At 43.4% G+C, this 18,435-nt stretch overlaps 1 protein-coding gene across 4 annotated transcripts in view; it reads right to left on the reverse strand.

Annotated features, from left to right (window-relative positions):
• Nucleotides 1-7,679: 7,679 nt before the first annotated feature.
• Nucleotides 7,680-18,435, reverse strand: part of SSH2 (slingshot protein phosphatase 2) — a 260,325-nt gene continuing 249,569 nt past the window's right edge. For all 4 annotated transcript variants that reach the window (XM_073565426.1, XM_073565422.1, XM_073565425.1 and 1 more), the window contains 3 exons: nucleotides 16,273-16,473; nucleotides 13,949-14,762; nucleotides 7,680-13,246 (listed from right to left, as the gene is read on the reverse strand). In XM_073565426.1, the coding sequence (XP_073421527.1) occupies nucleotides 11,246-13,246; nucleotides 13,949-14,762; nucleotides 16,273-16,473 (3,016 nt within the window). In that variant the 3' untranslated portion in view covers nucleotides 7,680-11,245. The remainder of the gene's footprint in view (nucleotides 13,247-13,948; nucleotides 14,763-16,272; nucleotides 16,474-18,435) is intronic.

Raw genomic sequence — 18,435 nt, forward strand, 5'->3', positions numbered from 1 at the left:
CCACACTGACCGCTTTCATGGCCCACACAGTACATTCCTCCATGCACAGTATGCTGTCCACTCAGCCCCACACATAGTATGATGCCTACAGTCCCATTCACCCCCCCCACACACAGTATGATGCCCCCCAAACATTGTATGAATCCCCCCCACACACAGTATAATATCCCCTCATATATTGTCTTGGATATATTATGATTTCCTCACAGTCACAGTGGGATTCCTCCACAGCCTCTCACACAGTATGACACCCTCACAGTGAAACACACACACACAGCTTTGCTTCATCAACATATACACATTCACAGTTCAGCTTTATATACATATACAGTTATCCTAAATCAACATACACACAGTTCCCAGAAAAAAAATTAAAAAAAAGAATTTGCCCTGGGAGCAAAGAATATTTGACTTAGGAGAAAAAGAATTTGCTCGGTGAAAAAAAAAACTTGTCAGGGGAGGAGTAATAAATTTAATTGGGAGCAAAAAGAATGTCTTTGAAATGGGTCCTCATCCCGTACTTCCAACTACGCATACAGAGCAAATTTACCATGCCTCCCAACCAGTAAGATAACTCTCACGGTGGTGGGGGCAGAAGACCCTGGACCACTCACTCAGAGACCCACCTGGCACTGCCACCACACTTAATTTTATCAGCATGTACAGTACTCCGATACACTTACATTGTCTTCCTGCACTACTGCTGTCTTCTGTAGGCCACAGGTATGTATAAGGGTGTAGACCTGTGGCCTACTAAATGGCAGGCAGATGCATTGGATGAGTCCTAGGTGGAGGAGAAGCGACATGATGACATCATCGTGCAAGGACTCAACATAAGCGCGACTCAGCGCAATGATATTGTGTTGGTCCACCCACGTCTTGCCACTGTCTGCTAGCTGAATCGCCAGGATCGGGGGTCATAGTAACATAGTTAGCGAGGCCGAAAAAAGACATTTGCCCATCCAGTTCAGACCGTAATCTATCAGTATAAATCCCCAGATCTATGTCCTTCTAACCTAACAACTGTAAGATACAATATTATTACGCTCCAGGAAGACATCCAGGCCTCTCTTGAACCCTTCGACTGGGTTCGCCATCACCACCTCCTCAGGCAAGGAATTCCAGATTCTCACTGCCCTAACAGTAAATAATCCTCTTCTATGTTGGTGGAAAAACCTTCTCTCCTCCAGATGCAGAGAATGCCCCCTTGTGACCATAACCTTTTTTGGTATAAACAGATCCTTGGAGAGATTTGTACTGTCCCCTTATACACTTACTAGATGGTGGCCCGATTCTATCGCATCGGGTATTCTAGTGTCTCTGTTAAAATAAAAAATAGTGATATACTCACCTTCCGACAGCCCCCGACTCTTTCTCTCCTCTCCATGCTCCCGGCACCTTGCGGTCCCAGTAATGCTTTGCGCGAAACACCACTGATGACGTTGCGCTCACATGAGAGTGACGTCATCTCCGGCCCTTCTCACTAAGCATTACTGGGACTGGAAGATGCCAGGAGCATGGTGAGAGGCTACAGAGTCCAGGGGCCGTTGGAAGGTGAGTATATAACTATTTTTTTTATTTTAACAGACTCTAGAATACCCGATGCGATAGAATCGGGCCACCATCTAGTGTATTATACTCCTGTTACACCCGGAGCTGCTGTCACTGTTCTGCTGTTACCTAATGTATTGTACTCCAGTTACACCCAGATCTGTAGTCACTGTTCTGCTGTTGCCTAATGTATTGTACTCCAGTTACACCCAGAGCTGCAGTCACTGTACTGCTGTTGCCTAATGTAGTGTACTCCAGTTACACCCAGATCTGCAGTCACTTCTGCTGTTGCCTAATGTAGTGTACTCCAGTTAAACCCAGATCTGCAGTCACTTCTGCTGTTGCCTAATGTATTGTACTCCAGTTACACCCAGAGCTGCAGTCACTGTTCTGCTGTTACCTAATGTAGTGTACTCTAGTTACACCCAGAGCTGCAGTCACTGTTCTGCTGTTACCTAATGTATTGTACTCCAGTTACACACAGAACTGCAGTCACTGTTCTGCTGTTACCTAATGTATTGTACTCCAGAATATGTACAGGACTGTGCCTGTGTAATGAGCGACGCAGCAGTGATGCCTTTAACGGCTGTAATGTGCCTGTACAATAAGCAATGCAGCCGTGTTGCCGCGACGACTAAGCAACTGTCGTTGATTGGTCGCGGCCTAACTTCCGCGACCAATCAGCGAGGTGGGATTTCCATTACAGACAGACAGAATTAGACAATTATATAGTAGATATGGTTATTAGATAGAGAATGTTTAATTGTTTTAATAGTACTTTTAGTGGGACTGAGGGGGCATCATACAATACAGGTGCGCATTTTACTGTGTACAGTGTGTTATGGGGCATTATACGGTGTATTGGGGCTGTAATAGTGTGTATAGAAGGGATTTGGAGGCATTTTACTGTGAGACTAGTGTGGGTTGCTATAATAGTGGGGGGTGCATTGTTGGGTGTAGGGCAATGTTGGAGGTATAATACTGTGTATTGGGGCATTACAGTGCTTATACAAAGTTATGAGAACATAGTGGAGTTATTGGGTCATCATACAACACATGGGGCATTATACTGTGTATAAGGACCATAATAGTGTTTATAGGAGGGCTTTGGGAGCATCATACAGTGTGGAGACTAGTGTGGGTGGCCATTATACAGTGTGGGGAAGTATTAGACCATGTGTAGGGTTGCTGTGGGACCATTATACTGTGGATAACGGAGTGGGGGGCATTAAACTGCATATAGGGGAGCTGTGGAGAAGTGATACTCTGCATTGGGGAGCTGTAGAGACATCCTACTGTAAATAAGGGTGCCGTGGGAGCATCACACTGCATAGTATAGGCCTCATACTGTGTATAGAGAAGCTGTGCATGGGGGGACTCAGACATTATTATTGTATGTAGGGGGGATTCAAGGGACATTATTACTGCATAGATGATTCAAGGTACCTTATTACTGTAGAAAGTGAGCCTCAGGTGACAATTATTGCTATTGGGGCATTCAAGGTATTTTAACAGTCAAAGGGGAACACAGGGGCCATTATTACTTTCTAGAACACTTGCATAAAGCACTAATTTCTATCGGGCAATTTTCCTACATAGTTGGCAAAAAGGAGACATTTTACGTTGTAGGAGGAAGTGATGGGTATTATGTGGGACATAAAGAGGAGCACTTAGGATACCTGTTGCCACACAGCAGTTGCAGTAATTGTTTGTGACACATACAACAGAAGGCTCAGAATTGGGATGACCGCAGGATGAGAAGTTTGTGTTGGTTGGGAATAGATGGGGATAGTGCTGAAAATGTGAGAAGTTAAATTCTGCATACGAGTCAGGAAGATGTTATGTTAGTCTGGGTCAGATGAAAAAGCTCAAAAAGTGAACGACTCCATCAGAAAAAACATCACCTGTAAGTCACTATCTGTAATATCTTAGTATGTTCTGCAGGATTGTTCTCTACTACTATATGGTCATCATATGGCGGTAATATCAGGGTAGGTCACTGTAGAGCGTTATTTTCAGTAACAGCATTATCTGCTGAGGTTCCTATATAACCATTAAAAAATGCTGCTTCAAATTTGCACCAAAACACAGAGGAAGAGACTTTTTTTTTTTAAATGTTTAAAGAGTTTAACATAGAGAAAAAAAATCAATTACACTTTTACCTATCGTAAACTTGTTCACTTTATTGTACTGGTTGTTCTGATTACAGGGATCCCAACATGTATGTGTTTCCGGATTACTGATAAGTCCACTATGTAGCTCTATGTACCAGTACAATGTGCCTGCAAAAAAGAATACAATGCACATTTGAGTGTAGAAAATTCTCCAATAGCCATTGGTGCTGCCTCCAATGTTACAGGTTGGGAGTTCAAATCCTGGGAAAGACCACAATTAAGAACAAAAAAACACAAAACAAAAAAAACACGCAACCCCCCCCCCCCCCCCCCCCCGAACAATTAATTCATAAATGTGAGGATGTACAGAGCACAGAGATTCCAGCCGTATACCACAAGGAGGAGGAGGCAGAGTACTGGGCAAAGAACTCAGTAATACGCGCACTGAAACCTACAATGAGAAACTTTGCACACCGTGAGTGAAAATCAGGAGGTAGCCCTAATCTCCCGGGACACTGGAAAAGCGCCGCCAGATCAGAGCTGTTCCGCCGGATCTGGGATGTATAGGAGTCCTTTTAAAACCACCAATGTAATATTGTGACTGTCAATTGTGCAACTAAAAACACCTGTGATCTGTGGAGACATGGACTCCACGAGAATTCTGATGTTTCTTTGTACTACCCAACAAAAACACATTGAGCGCAAGGTCCTAGGAGTAGTTTGGACTGGTCAGAGTTGTTTTTCCAGCACATTTCAGAGATGCTTGAGCACCTAGAGCAGGGTTTAGTCCTCAAGGCACACCAACAGATCATGTTTTCAGGATTTCCTTAGTATTGCTCAGGTGATAATTGCTTCACCTGTGCAATACAAAGGAAATCCTGAAAACATGATCTGTTGGTGGGCCCTGAGGACTGGAGTTGGGGAACCCTGACCTAGAGAACCAAGTTATTGGGGGGCCAAGTCAACAACTTTAAATTTTACATTCACGTACAATTTTTTCAATGTGACAGAGCATGCTATCCTGCTGGAAGAGGCGACTGCCATCATTGTTGTCTAATTACACAAACATCAACCAACTAGTGCTGAAACATGTTGGTTGTTCATCCCAGCTTGTGGTGACCAGGATTCATGTCTTTATTGTACTACTGTACCGAATAAAAAAGTTTTTTCATTTTTTTTACAAAAAAAGATAACTTTCCTTCTTGATTTCATCGCTGGAGGTTTCTTCCCCCACCTTTTTCTCCTGACTATAAAGGTGCAGACCGAGTCAATGCGTGGTCTGTCGTGCATCATTTTCGGGCGTATATGCCTATTGGAGGCAGACACAAAGACTTAGGCTGTGTTCACACACAGCGTTTTTTAGCGGTTTTTACTGCGGTTTTCGCCATAAAACCGCTAAAAATAAGCTGTACAGTCATTTCTATGCATTTTGCACTTTTTGTGCACATTGATGCGTTTTTTACCGCGAAAAAACCGCATCGCTGTAAAAAACGCAGCATGCTCATTAATTTTGCGGATTTTCCCCGTTTTAGGCCTCTTCCATGCGGTTTTAAACCGCTGCGGAAAAAAAACGCATCAAAACCGCGCAAAAAACGCAAGCGGAAAAATAGGTGCGGTTTCTGGGAAGGGATTCAGGTTTTTGAGCAGAAAATTTCTGCAACGTGTGCACATACCCTTAAGCCCCAGTCACACATAGCGATCTCGCTAGCGAGATCACTGCTGAGTCACAAGTTTTGTGACGCAACAGCGATCTCACCAGCGAGATTTCTGTGACAGCTATCAGCGACCGAACCCCCTGCCGGGTATCGCTGATCATTCATGAAAGGTCAGGACTTTTTTTGGGTCGTTTGTCTCCCGCTGGCCAGCAAGCATCGCTGTGTGTGGCAGGCGGGAGAGCAACGACCGGCAATCAGTGCGCTGGTAACCAAGGTTATAGTCGGGTTTCTAAGCAGTGCGTGGTGCTTAGAAACCCGATGTGTACCTTAGTTACCAGCACGCTGATGCAGGTAGCTGGTAACCAAGGTACACATCCTGTTTCTAAGTGACACGCGCTGCTTAGAAACCTGATGTGTACCTTAGTTAGCAGCTCCCTGCAGCAGCGCGCTGGTAACTTAAGTACACAGCGACGCCGCGCGCTCGGCGTCGCTGGTGCTGATCGCTGGTGAAGCTGTCTGTTTGACAGCTCACCAGCGATCCTGACAAGTTGATATTGTCGGGATCGCTGGTGAGTTGATATATGTGACGGGGCCCTAAGTCTACAACGTCTTGGTGTCCACCTCCTGTAAGCGTCTGAACAAGATGCACAACAGCACACAGTGACTGTCGACACCGTTATAGTAAGTGACTGTCGGTGCATACGCCCAAATCCAGTCTTGCGGGGGGGTACGGTTGTTTGGACTTAAGCCCTGATGGGACGTATGAATGTGGGACACAACACAGTGTGAAAGGGCCCTTATAATAAAGTTATGGAACATTACCAGTAAAGCACTAGGGTTCAGTACCTCAAACATTTTTTTTTTCACCTTCTATGTATAAAGATCAATGTTACAATGATCTTACTGAATGTGACAACTTTAAAGGATTGCTACACTCCATGTGATCTCACCATCTGGCAGGCTGCAATCTTCTGCCACACTATACCACCCCCGAAGTATGGCGCATGGGTCAGACTTCAACATGTCACAATGAATAGTAAGGGGTCCATTCATTACAAACTTGAATTGCACACGCCAGTCTTAATGAAGGGCAAGCTGGAGTAGGAGGTGCAGAATTAAGGAATTCAACACATCTTCTCTCTGGCATTAGCCTCACCAGAAATGACCCCAGTCTGTTCTGGTGCTTTTAATTAATTTGAGGGTCGTGTGTAGTCACTTCCCAGTCCCTTGGGAGTTTCACCCATTTTGGCGTAGCTGCTTCAATCTGACGTGAAAATGCGAAATGTTCCAATTTTTATGACTTTTCGAAAGCATTTTACGTTAATCATTGATGAATCGGCCCCATCGAGTACCGCATATATTAAAGCCAAACAAAAGCGGACAATACTACTACTACTCGTACTTGCTCGTGGGACAGCAAGCTAGATCCAATGCACCATTGCATACATCATGAGCTGATATGACTAGACATCGAAGACTACTACATTAAATGCCCCCATACACGAGATAAATGCCAGCTGAAACCATAGATATCTGTGAGAGTAGCCATCCATCTGATGTGTATGGAAGCTCCCTGACAAATTTCGGGGAGAACGATCGGGCATTTTGAATTTTAGCACCCGACCCTTGTGGTTTCAGTGAAAGAATTTTTTTCCCCAATGTGGCGCTTAGGCCGGGTTCACATAGCGTCAACACAGCCCGTTCAACGCATAGCGTTGACGGGCTGCGTTAACGCTATAGCATAACGAGATATGCATTATGCTATACCGCTAGCGCTGATGATTCATCAGCGCTAGCGGTGACGGAGCCTCAGATGCTGCAGACCGTGTCCGAGGCTCCGTCAGTGAATGATGGCACATTGTGAACACGTGCTGCTTTAAGGCATACTTCGCGATGCGCCACATAATGGGGGTCAATGGCAGCGTTAAGGGACTGCGTTACACCACGATATACCACGGTGTAACGCAGTCCGTTAAACGGACTGCCATAACACAGTGTGACCCCAGCCTTATTGTTTGCCGCATGTTTTTTTTTTGCCTTCCTCTGGATCAACATGTTAGGCTATGGGTTGAACTAGATGGACTTAAAGTCTCCCTTCAACCTTAAATACTATGTTACCGTAGTTGTGCCTCCAGGAGATTATTCCTCCATCCCCATTGAAAATGCAAAGCTCGACCAGTCGAGGGAAATTTTAGAATGAACCAGTAAATGAAGCGGTATGGTGGGTCAGAAAATGGGGACCTCTGTGTTCATGGGCAGATGAAAATTTTTTTTTCTTATTGTGTCTCACAGCTGAAAGAATGGCAGACAAATACAGGCATACATATCAGGGAGGGGAAAGAAAGCAGAACACAGACGATTTTAGGTATTTTTGTTTATTCTGGTTTAATATTCACAATGTAAACAATAAATTTCCTCAACCACAGTATTTTCTGTAAAAGACAAAAGAACAGCGTTTGTACAAAAATGCCCTTAAAAAAAACCCCAACATATTGTGTTTACATTTTACAAAAGAAAACTTGCCGAAGAGTGAGCTGCTATGGAGAGTCTCTGTGTGGGCGCTCCTCTCTCAGCAGAGGCCAGACCGGGATACACTGACGCAGACAAGACATCCAATCAGATCCAAAACCCTTACTCATCCACAAAACACAAACCTTGTCTCAACACATTCCCCCTCCTCTGGTGTATTAGGGGCGCTGCATCGGATGCTCTACCAAACTGGAAATGTTGACCAGACTGTGAAAATAAAACCCAACGGTAAAACGTAGATCCGTAATAGTTGGGGTAGATTTTGGTCATTTCCAAACAACTTGGCAGGCACATTATGCCGCAGGGATAGATTGCTAATGTGTAAAGTAGGGAGGAAGATTACAGGCTATAGACAAACTTAACTCAAAGCGAGATACTAAGAGTCATAGTTCAAGAATAGCTGGAAAGCCAGTGTTTATCTCAGCCCATAGAAATCTGATCATTTGAGGAACATGTCGGTCTTGAGGATAAAAACTCCCAGCATGGCTGGAGGAGCAGGGACGGAACAGGTATCTGTTTTCAGAGACTGGTTGGCGGCTTACAGAAGGCATTTAAAAGGCAACTAAACCTAAAGGGCCAGTTCATCCAAGTCTAAAAACCAGGATTTCCATTTAGCAATTGTATACTTCTTCAGGCTATTACTCATGGCTGGGTATTGGAAGTCTACACTGCCCTGCAGTATAAAGACCACCTGCTTTCTAGACATGTTTTCCCATCCTACATAAAACAAATCTGGAGCTTCCCCCCTCATACCACGTCCTTGTGCTATTCCCAGAGTTATTCCTCCTGGACATTTCTACAGTCAACAGGCCATCTGGCTGCACATTACCAGCAATGATTAGACTGTATCAAACTCTGTAGGCATGTCCCTAATGGGAAAAAATAACACAAAAAGGTGTTAACGTATTTATGGATTTACAGGGACCACAACAGAGGAGCGGCACATTGGAGGACTCAAGAAAAAAGGTGCACTTGGATTAGTATTTTCTGGGGAAAGCAAGTATGTGCTAAAACTGACATGTCAGAAGTGGTAACTGCGCCTCTTTAAGGCAGCTCAATATAGTCGATCGTTCTGACACATCGTGCATATAAAGAGTAACAATGTATTATTATTATTATTGATCAGTCTTTGCAAAATTATGAATGTTTCCTGCTCTCAAACACCATGATGAACTTGCTTTGTAACTGTCTATTTCATGCTCCTTTAGAAGCCGCTTTGAACTGCTCCTCTAGCAACAATCCTTACTCAAACGCTATTTACAAACATTCTCCCTTATGTGCATTTCTCTTCATCCAATCCCTTACGCTCAGACAAGAAGAGTGGTTCTAAGTAGTGTTTGAGAAGGGTTCCTTGGTAAAGCAGCTTCTAAAAGAGCATGAAGTAGGCAGTTGTAACAGAACTTTCGAACATGGTGTTTGAGCGAGAAGGAAGCAAAGTAGGGTAATCGAGTATATTGCAAAAACTGATCAATAATTAAAGAAAAGCTCAAAATACAGCCTGCATAATGACAAGATTATGGCTTCTGGGGTTCTCAGCTAGAATGGATTGGCCATCGCACATGTGCACTAATGCTCCATTCAATGTCTATGTTACTAAACATTTTTGTCAGTCCCATAGAGTTGTAATTGTGGCACAACCCCCCGTTAAGTATATCCGGAACATCTTTCGTATGACAGACAGACTAATATTCCATTGTCTTATCCCCATAGATCCAATAACCCAAAAATACAGCCCCAAAGACAACTTGTGGTATCTCCATGCATTTCAAATGCTTTTCTTTACCCTGCCTCTGCAATATGACCATAGCAGCAAATGAAAAAAAACAACTGCTAAAAACGGAAATGATCAACGGTAAAACATTACTATATTGGAGTATTCCAGTTTGCAGCAAATCTTGCTATTAAAAACCCCAAACGTCAGTAAAAGTGTAATATAGAACACATATATTATATGTATGCATTTGTATGGATGTTGCGGGCATGTATATAGATGCCCACAAATACACCTATATAATATACTTTTAGGTCTTCACACAAACAATTTAAAAAAAAAAAAAAGGAAAAAAAAAAAAAAAAAAAAAAAAAAAAGGAGAACACGGTTTCCAGGAAGGCCGAACCCTTTGTAGCTTTGCTTTGAAATCACACACACGCAAACACTATGTAACATATACAGGTGGTTTTCGTACAGATAGGCAGCACTGAGAGTCACGAGAATTACAATGTGTGAAGTACAGCAGGGACGAGTGGATCAGTAGAAAGAGGTGAAAGGCAAAACAAGGAAAATGGCCATAAACTCCGACAGTTCACAGCAAATTCAAGTAATGAAGGGTCAATCCCCATAGAGTAGACCAACGAGTAAGAGCACATTCCAACAAAGATTGTGCTATTCTTCTCCTATTTATATTGCTATGATTTTCTGAGATGTAACATTTACTACTTCATGAAGATCTTCTTATAAAAGGAGAAGTGGCTATGTTCAGCTAAGACAGGGCCTAGGTTTCTCTTGTCTAACAAGTACAAGCCGCTGCCTCATACTGCAACGTTTAGGAGGCTGTGGGGACAACGTGGATGTTCAGCAAAGATTCCCTCCCTCCAAAAAAAAGTATGTCAACACCTTACATGTTACTGTCCTAACAAGCCACAAAACAGGCATCCTCTTGCTTAAAGTAAGGTTCGTAGTGATATGTAAAAGTCAACAGCCACATGGCACTCTGGATCCTACTTGCCGACAGCATCTGTAAATGCACGGCGGCACTGTCGACCCCAAAAGGCATTAGGTACAAAATGAAGAGATGGATTGGGACTTTTCTTTAAGAAAAAAAAAAAAAAAAGAAAAGAAAAAAAACCTCTTTTAATGTAAGCTTTACATGCAGCCCACAGAGGTGGCAACTTTACAATATAGCGACACCAGTAATAAAACCTCGGACTACCCTAAAACTTTCACAGTTCGGAAAAGATTGAACGGTTATCTACCCTCAGATAAAGCTTCGATCTAAGGATTCGAAGAAGCATTTGAAAGTGCGCCTTGTTCCTACAACACTGACGGACACATCCGGCGGACAACAGGGTCCGACGACCATATAGGAACAGTTACCTGCTTTTTACTAAAGGATCTCGTAAAGCGAATATTTGAGGTTTCATAGTTAAAAATAAAAAAAGAACATAATAAAAACACAATTATATTTATATATGTACAATGACTTACATGTGTGCAGTCAGGAATTACTTACAAAGGGAAGGAGAAGTACGGGAACCCAATACCATACATGCATCAGGAACAGTAAAACAATATGTCAAAATATATAAAATTAACTAATAAAGTGCACATTCCTCACATATTACACCTGCCCCTTTATAAGAATGAAAAAAAAAAAAAAACACTAAAAAGTTCCAGGATTACATGGTATTGTATAGTGGATTGGTTGTTCTCTTCTTCTCATTGGTCTTTTTAAGTCTTCTCAAAGGATGTGTTTTACCATGTTCGTGCTTGGGAGTGATAGTTATTATTGGGACTGAGGGGTCTAGTACCACCGGTGGGTGAAGGTGCCCCTGGGAGACAGTCAATTCAGACTCAGGACTTGCTATACCCTGCTGAGTTGAACCAAACTCTTTGGCATACTGCACAAGAGGCTTATCTACTGGCTTGCTCTTTGCGACACACTCTGCAGTTTTGATCTGTTCTACAAAATGTTTTGTGGGTTCCCGTCCCGAGGAGGGCTGCACGGACAGAATACAAAGCTTTTCGGGTGGATCTTCTGATTTTAAATCCAAATCAGATTCATAATTTCCTGGCACGATCCTGAGAGAACTCTGAAGCACGTCAGGGTAAGTCTGATTATTTTCCGATGAGACGGAGTCCCTCTCTGACAAATCATCTTTAGACAGTTCTAAACAGCCCAGTTTGGCCAGAGAAGCTGAACGTTTCATCTGGGACGGAGTGGTGAGACCAGCTTGCCGAATCCGTGCCTCGATTTCCTTAGCTCTTTGTTTGACAACGCCAGGATTGCTACTACAGTCTTTGATGCTGTCACTACTTGAACTATGAGGAAGGCCAAAAGAGTAGGCGGAAACATCCAACACTTCACGCAGTTCTCGTATGTTCTCAGTAAGCTTGTTGATTAAATGAAGATCTTCATGGCTCAGCTGGGACAAGGCACTGTCTGCTTCCCTTTGCATTAATTCGCCAAGGCCCATAAAAGTGGCACCTTGATACTTGTCTGGATAGTTCGACAGGATGCCTAAACTCTCATCAGTACTGGTGCAATCTTCAGTGGCACCTTCTAAAACGATGGTGCAAGGGTGACACTGGTAATTAGAGCTAGGGACACTCGGACTGACAACACTTGTATCCTTTAAGTCAATTACAAGATTGTGCTCTTCCTGGGCACTGTCAGATAGAAAAGTTACATCCAGTGAACCCAATTTCAAAGGTAGACTTTCTATTTGTGCAGAGGACATGCCCGATGCACTTGGACAGACATTTTCCAAAGGCAATTCTAAAGATGGAGCCTTCGACTCTAGAACTACGTCTTCACTACTGACGCTGAATTCATGGTGACTGAGGTTATTGTCATTGCTATCATAACATTGAAGTACAAGGTTATGTTCCAGATCTTCTACTTTCTTTGGACACTGTACTGAACCATCCTTCTCTAAAGGTTTGGTAATAAGTAGATGATTCTCGTTTCCTTGCCCTTTAGCTTTAACTGCTATATCTGAGTGGCTTGTGTCTTGCTTCACTTGCACATGTTGATAGTCAGACAACAGAGATGACTGTGACTCTGTAGATGGCTCATATCTGAGAGGTTCTGAAGAGTCTAACCCTGTAACTTTTATTTTGACTTTTTTATCCTTTTCACTATCTTGAACATCAAGCAAAGAGTCTTCAAGTTTATGTTTTGGAACAGAATCACAAAAAGAAGAGTCATTCTTGGAATTTTTCCTTGTTGGCAAAGCTGCGGTATGCTGCTGCTGTTCCTGCTCTTGCCGTAAACGCTCCTCAAACTCCAATGTGGCCCTTCTGACGGAGCCAGCACACCACTTGGAAGCCTGGCTTGGAACGTCCGGGTGGTCATTCGTTTCACTTGAGGTTTCAGAATCTTCCTGAGAACTTTGTTTGCACTTCTGGTCATTAGACTTGTCATGTGGAGGTGATGTGCTGGCCTCACTTTGCTCCTTGCAGTTGCTTTCTGGCTCCCAAGCAGATTCAAGTGACAGATCGTGGATTGTATTTCTCTTTGGTGCTTGTACTTGGCTAGACAGATTGTCTGTTTTCTGTTGGCACTGGCCTACTCCCTGGTTGAAAGACTCGATCTCTGTGATTATTTCCTTCACAGATATTGCATTTTCAGAGTGGGATTTGGGGAGATGATCTTGAACACCTGGTTCAGAGATCTCCTAAGAAAAAAAACAAACAGTTAGTACCATATACCATTAGCTAGAATGCAATATTAATAGGCATAAGGCCAATAAATATTTAATGGGTTCTTCAGGAGTTTTGTGGTGCCAGGGATGTAGGGTCCCACCAAACATTGATGGTCTTTCTGTAAAACCCCTTCAATAAACTAAAATTCACATAAGAGACTTTCTTAAAGTCAAAAAATTGAAATTCTAAAATGCAAAAAACCATAAAGCAGATTTCCAGTACCAGTTACCTAGTGATCAATCCACATCAATGCTTCCAATTAAAGTAACACACCTCATTATATACTCTCCCAAAGAATGTAATATTAAACCTATACATGTGTGTTGGCTCAATCTGACATTTTCTGTGAAATTGGTCAACCAAATAAAATGCGTGGGGGCTTCCCAACTCTAAGAATCAAGACACCTGGATTTCAACTACCCAATACGTCTGTCAGTAAATTGATATGGCCATACACAGAAGATTAATGACATCTCTTCTGACTGCCTCTAATCTAAGGTGTACGGAGCCTTTATTCCCCTCTGAGAAGTCATTTATGTTTGGTCAAATGTATTTGTCTATAGGAGGAGTCTGGAGACAGTCATAGGCAGAGTACTGGTCTGATTTTTACTGCTTGCCTTATAATGTAGCATTATAACAGGACTGAACGTAGTAGGTTTGTAGGGTGCATTTACCTTTGGCTGCTCCTCATCTGTAGACGAGTCTTCTGAGGCCTGAGTGGTGCTAACATCTACATTTCCTCTCTGTTTATCCGTAAGACTCTCAAACATGGATGCTTCTGGCCAAGAACCCTTCAGAACACCATTCCTAACATTGCTGATCTGCTCATCTATTCGGGTGCTAGAGCACGTCCGAGGCCGATTCTCCTGAGATAATTCTACAAACTTCTCCAGTGCACTTAGGAAATCAATTCTGTCCCCACTCATGTCCTCAGATTGGGAGGTAAAAGAGGACTGATCAGGAGATTCAGGGAGATCACTACTGTGTGATCCTAGATCCTTTAGTGGCAGGAGATGGCAGTTAACCTCATTCTTCAGTGCATCCTTCTCCATGTCTTCCAGTGTCAGGTCAGGTAGCTCAGACTGACCAGTTAAGCTTTCAGAAATAGGAGACAAGTCTTCCATGTGCCGGTCAGTTCTACAATTGTCCAGAAAGATGGACGACTCCTCAGAGCAGCATCGCACTGAGCAGCCATTCACTGTGTTGAGATTTAGAATATCCTCTATTTGTCCAGTGTGATAGTCACAAGGTGTAAACTCATAGCGTGTTTGCGTTGTGTTGCACAAAGAGGTGCTGAGGGGGCAAGTTTGGTTACAGTTATCAGTTTGGGGTCCCAGTGTAAAGGAATGATGCGTGTCCGAGAGCTGCTCAGCCGACGATGTAATGTCCTTTTTGCCCACGTCCATTCCGGTTTTCCCAATGGGTTCATGGTGATCAGATAGGTCGCTGTCTGAGTGAGAACGCCACAGCTTGTTGTGCCTCTGTTTGCTGCAAAGTAAAGACGACAACGTTACTACATCAGCAATTATGCAAACACACAACTGTAAGACGATAAATTATTGGTGCATAGGTAATGGGATCAATTGCCAAAAAGACTATGGTTACCATGCACAGCAATTTTGCCAGAATTAAGAAGAAAATTGCTTTTGAAAGCTTACAAATATTTTGCGCAACTTGGAAGTTGTGCAAAAAAACCCAAAAAAAACAAATTGGGTGCAGCTGAGGTGGGATGGGGGCGTGAGTGGAGTAAGGTTTGTGGTGATGTGCACGCAGCTCGTCAGACACCCCTGATACTTTAAGAGGCGAGCACCTTCATCAAGACTGGAGAGAAAATTGCTAGGCTTGATGACTTGGGGCCTACAATGAATGAATAAAATGAATGCATACCAGTTAGGCCTCATTCACACGTTTGATTTTCTCATGTACACGAACAAAAAATGGACCGATTTTGGCCAGGCCCTGATTAGAGTTTTTCCTCGTACGATTCTCCGCTTTGTCATACTATGTCATCAGAGATGGGTCGGATTTCTTCATGGACACATAGATTTGCATTGCGAATTTTGATCCAACCTTCGGCTCAAAATCAGACATGCCTCCGCGATCAACCAAGGGCACGTAAATGGTCCCATGAACCATCACAGGTACAAGATGGACATCAGAACGAGGGCTTTGACTCTAGATGTTGCACACTTTTTTAATTATTAATAAACGTAACCAGATTCTGGAGCTGGCACACTGCCGCAGTCACTTGGCAGAGCTGAGGATCTCGATATCGATATAAACGAGTGATATGAATATGCCCGAAAAGTAGATATTGGCAGGAGCTTCTGTCCAGGACATGACAAGTCAGTATGACATGCAGAGAGGGATCACATGAATAATACCCATGAACACCTGTTGTGTCTGTCACTGCACCAAACTTTTCCTGGAAGGAGACAAGTACGCTGTGAACTTCAGATGTGCTGGCTCACATGGAAAAATAAGGGGTTGAAGAGGTCGCTACCTTGAAACCTTACCCCATAGTTATATATGCTGTAATGTGGCTTCTGCTTGATGGACAAACATTTGTCAGCAACTTTTTAAACTTAACGTCTTGACAAATATAAAACAATGTAGAAATGCAGGAGGCACCTTGTGAGGTCACCAATTTCTCCACAATTCTAGAATATTTAGAATTGAGAGTCCTTAGTGGTTGATACCTTTTAATGGCTAGACTAATACAACATCTGAAGGATAACATATTTATACAAAAGACAGCATATTCCTTCAGATTTTGTATTAGTCAATGCCTGATGAAGAGACCTGCGTAGTCTCGAAAACTTGCAATGTTACCATCTTTTCAGTTAGCCATTAAAAGGTATCAACCACTGAGGACTCTCAATTCTGAATATTCTTCTATCTACTGGCTAACACGGTACAAAGATATAGATCTTTCCTGTTCCACAATTCTATGCATTTACATCTCATATACGCACTTGACATGAAATTAAAGGCTCACCTTGCTAGCAGAATGCCCTGATATTCCTCCAGTTGCTTCATAAAACTAGGGTTAGGTTTGGTAACGGTTCGCCTTTCCTTCACGTAGTCAAAAGCTCTATCCAGGTTCCAGCCGTACTCCTTCATAGCATAAGCAATCACAGTGGAAGCGGAGCGGCTGACTCCCATTTTACAGTGCACAAGACATTTAGCTCCATGTTTTCTGCAAGACAAACAGCATAATAGAAGATTATTATTACACTGCACGATGCCTAGACTGTAAAGACAGTAATTGTATCCAAGTATAAAAAAATGCAGGACAAATAGAAATACTGTGAAGCTGAACTGTTTCACCACTAGAGGGCGATATTTGCCGAATAACGATCTACATCCAGACTGCGAGGCACAGATGTTGGCAGCGTGGCGGCTTAATGATAACGCAACACTCGGACACGTGTTTGGATGTTTATAAACCAGTGATAATATATCAGCTTGTGTTTCATCAACATTAACACGAGAGCTGGGCCTCTCATTTCAGGACAACATGACACAGAAACGCTTCCGGCAAAAACATCCCTTTGAAAATAATAATAGTCAGTTCAGTAATATAACCAATCTCTCTACGGAAAAGGAAAAATAGACTCAAAAATCAGGATATTACATGAAAATCCCCTAAACTTTTGCAATTCAATGCTCTAAAGGAGAAAAGTAATTACTTCCAAAGCTAATCTTGTGTAAAACAAAAATATACTAAAAGGTGGCCATACATATTAGACACAGTTTGGTTAACGGGGTTGTCCACTACTTGGACAACTCAGTCTCAATCAGCAGCTTTGACCGCAGGGACATAATAACCCTTATAATACTCCACTTCCAGCCGTGTCAGCACCGTCTCTCCCGGGGCTTGCCTCACATTGCTATGTCATGCGATCACTGCAGCCAATCACCGCTGGCTTCGCACTCCCCACCTTTAAGGCCCAGTCACACATAGCGATCTCGCTAGCGAGATCGCTGCTGAGTCACAAGTTTTGTGACACAACAGCAATATCACCAGCGAGATCGCTGTGTGTGACAGCGATCAGCGACCGGCCCCCCTGCCGGTATCGCTGCAATAAACCTCTGGACATTTCTTTTGTCGCTGATCTCCCGCTGGCCAGCACGCATCGCTGCGTGTGACAGGCGGGAGACCAGCGATCAGCTGTAAAATAATAAAAAAAAATTAAAAATATTATTCTCACCTTCCGGCGTCCCGCGCAGCATTCCTGCCTCTCTCCACGCTCCGGTCCCAGTAAGCCTTTGCAAGAATGACCTCGAGACTTCGCGATCCCGCGAGAACGGACGTCATCGCGGTAATTCTCGCAAAGGATTACTGGGAACGGAGCGTGGAGAGAGGCGGGAATGCTACGCGGGACGCCGGAAGGTGAGAACAACAATATTTTTTATTTTAATTATATTTTTTACATGGATCCATGGCATCAGCGCTAACGAACACAGCGATGTCGCGCGCGCGGCGTCGCTGTGCTAATCGCTGGTGAAGCTGTCTGTTTGACAGCTCACCAGCGACCACATAGCGACTTACCAGCGATCCTGACACATTGATATCGTTGTCGGGATCGCTGGTAAGTCGCTATATGTGACTCCAGCCTTAGACATCAAGAAAAAGTGAGCGTCAGATCTGACTTCCTCTTGATATTTGATTTGCCCAAAGACGGGGAGAGTGAAGCCAACGGTGACTGGCCAAAGGAAGGGCGTGACAATGTCAGGCGATCCACAGGAGAGCCAGCCCCAACATCGCAGGAACGGCATTGGTGTAATGTTGGCAAAGCATTTTTATTTTACCAAGAGCAAACATGCGGCGTAAGACAGGGTTGTCGAGTAGTGGACAAGCCCTTTATACGTGTGATTTCAGCAGAACTGGACGACTGTCTACTGTGTATGGAGTATCAATGTGTATGTCCTGACGTTCTGTTGGATCTCAACCTGTCCGCTCCTTCTGTTCTCGGGAGATAAGCAGAAGCCAGGGGCATCTAGCATTTCCCTTCTGCCCATTGAAAAAACATGCATGGTTGGCCGCAACAAGTGAGCATGTGTATGTGAGATATTCCCACTACTATGATGTTGGATTACCTATCCATAAGCTAGGTCAATCAAGATGAGATCAGATGCGTTCTGACATCCGCAACGC

Source organism: Dendrobates tinctorius, unplaced genomic scaffold (assembly GCF_039654945.1).
Source record: "Dendrobates tinctorius isolate UK_male_01 unplaced genomic scaffold, ASM3965494v1 ptg000016l, whole genome shotgun sequence".
Taxonomy (NCBI): domain Eukaryota; kingdom Metazoa; phylum Chordata; class Amphibia; order Anura; family Dendrobatidae; genus Dendrobates; species Dendrobates tinctorius.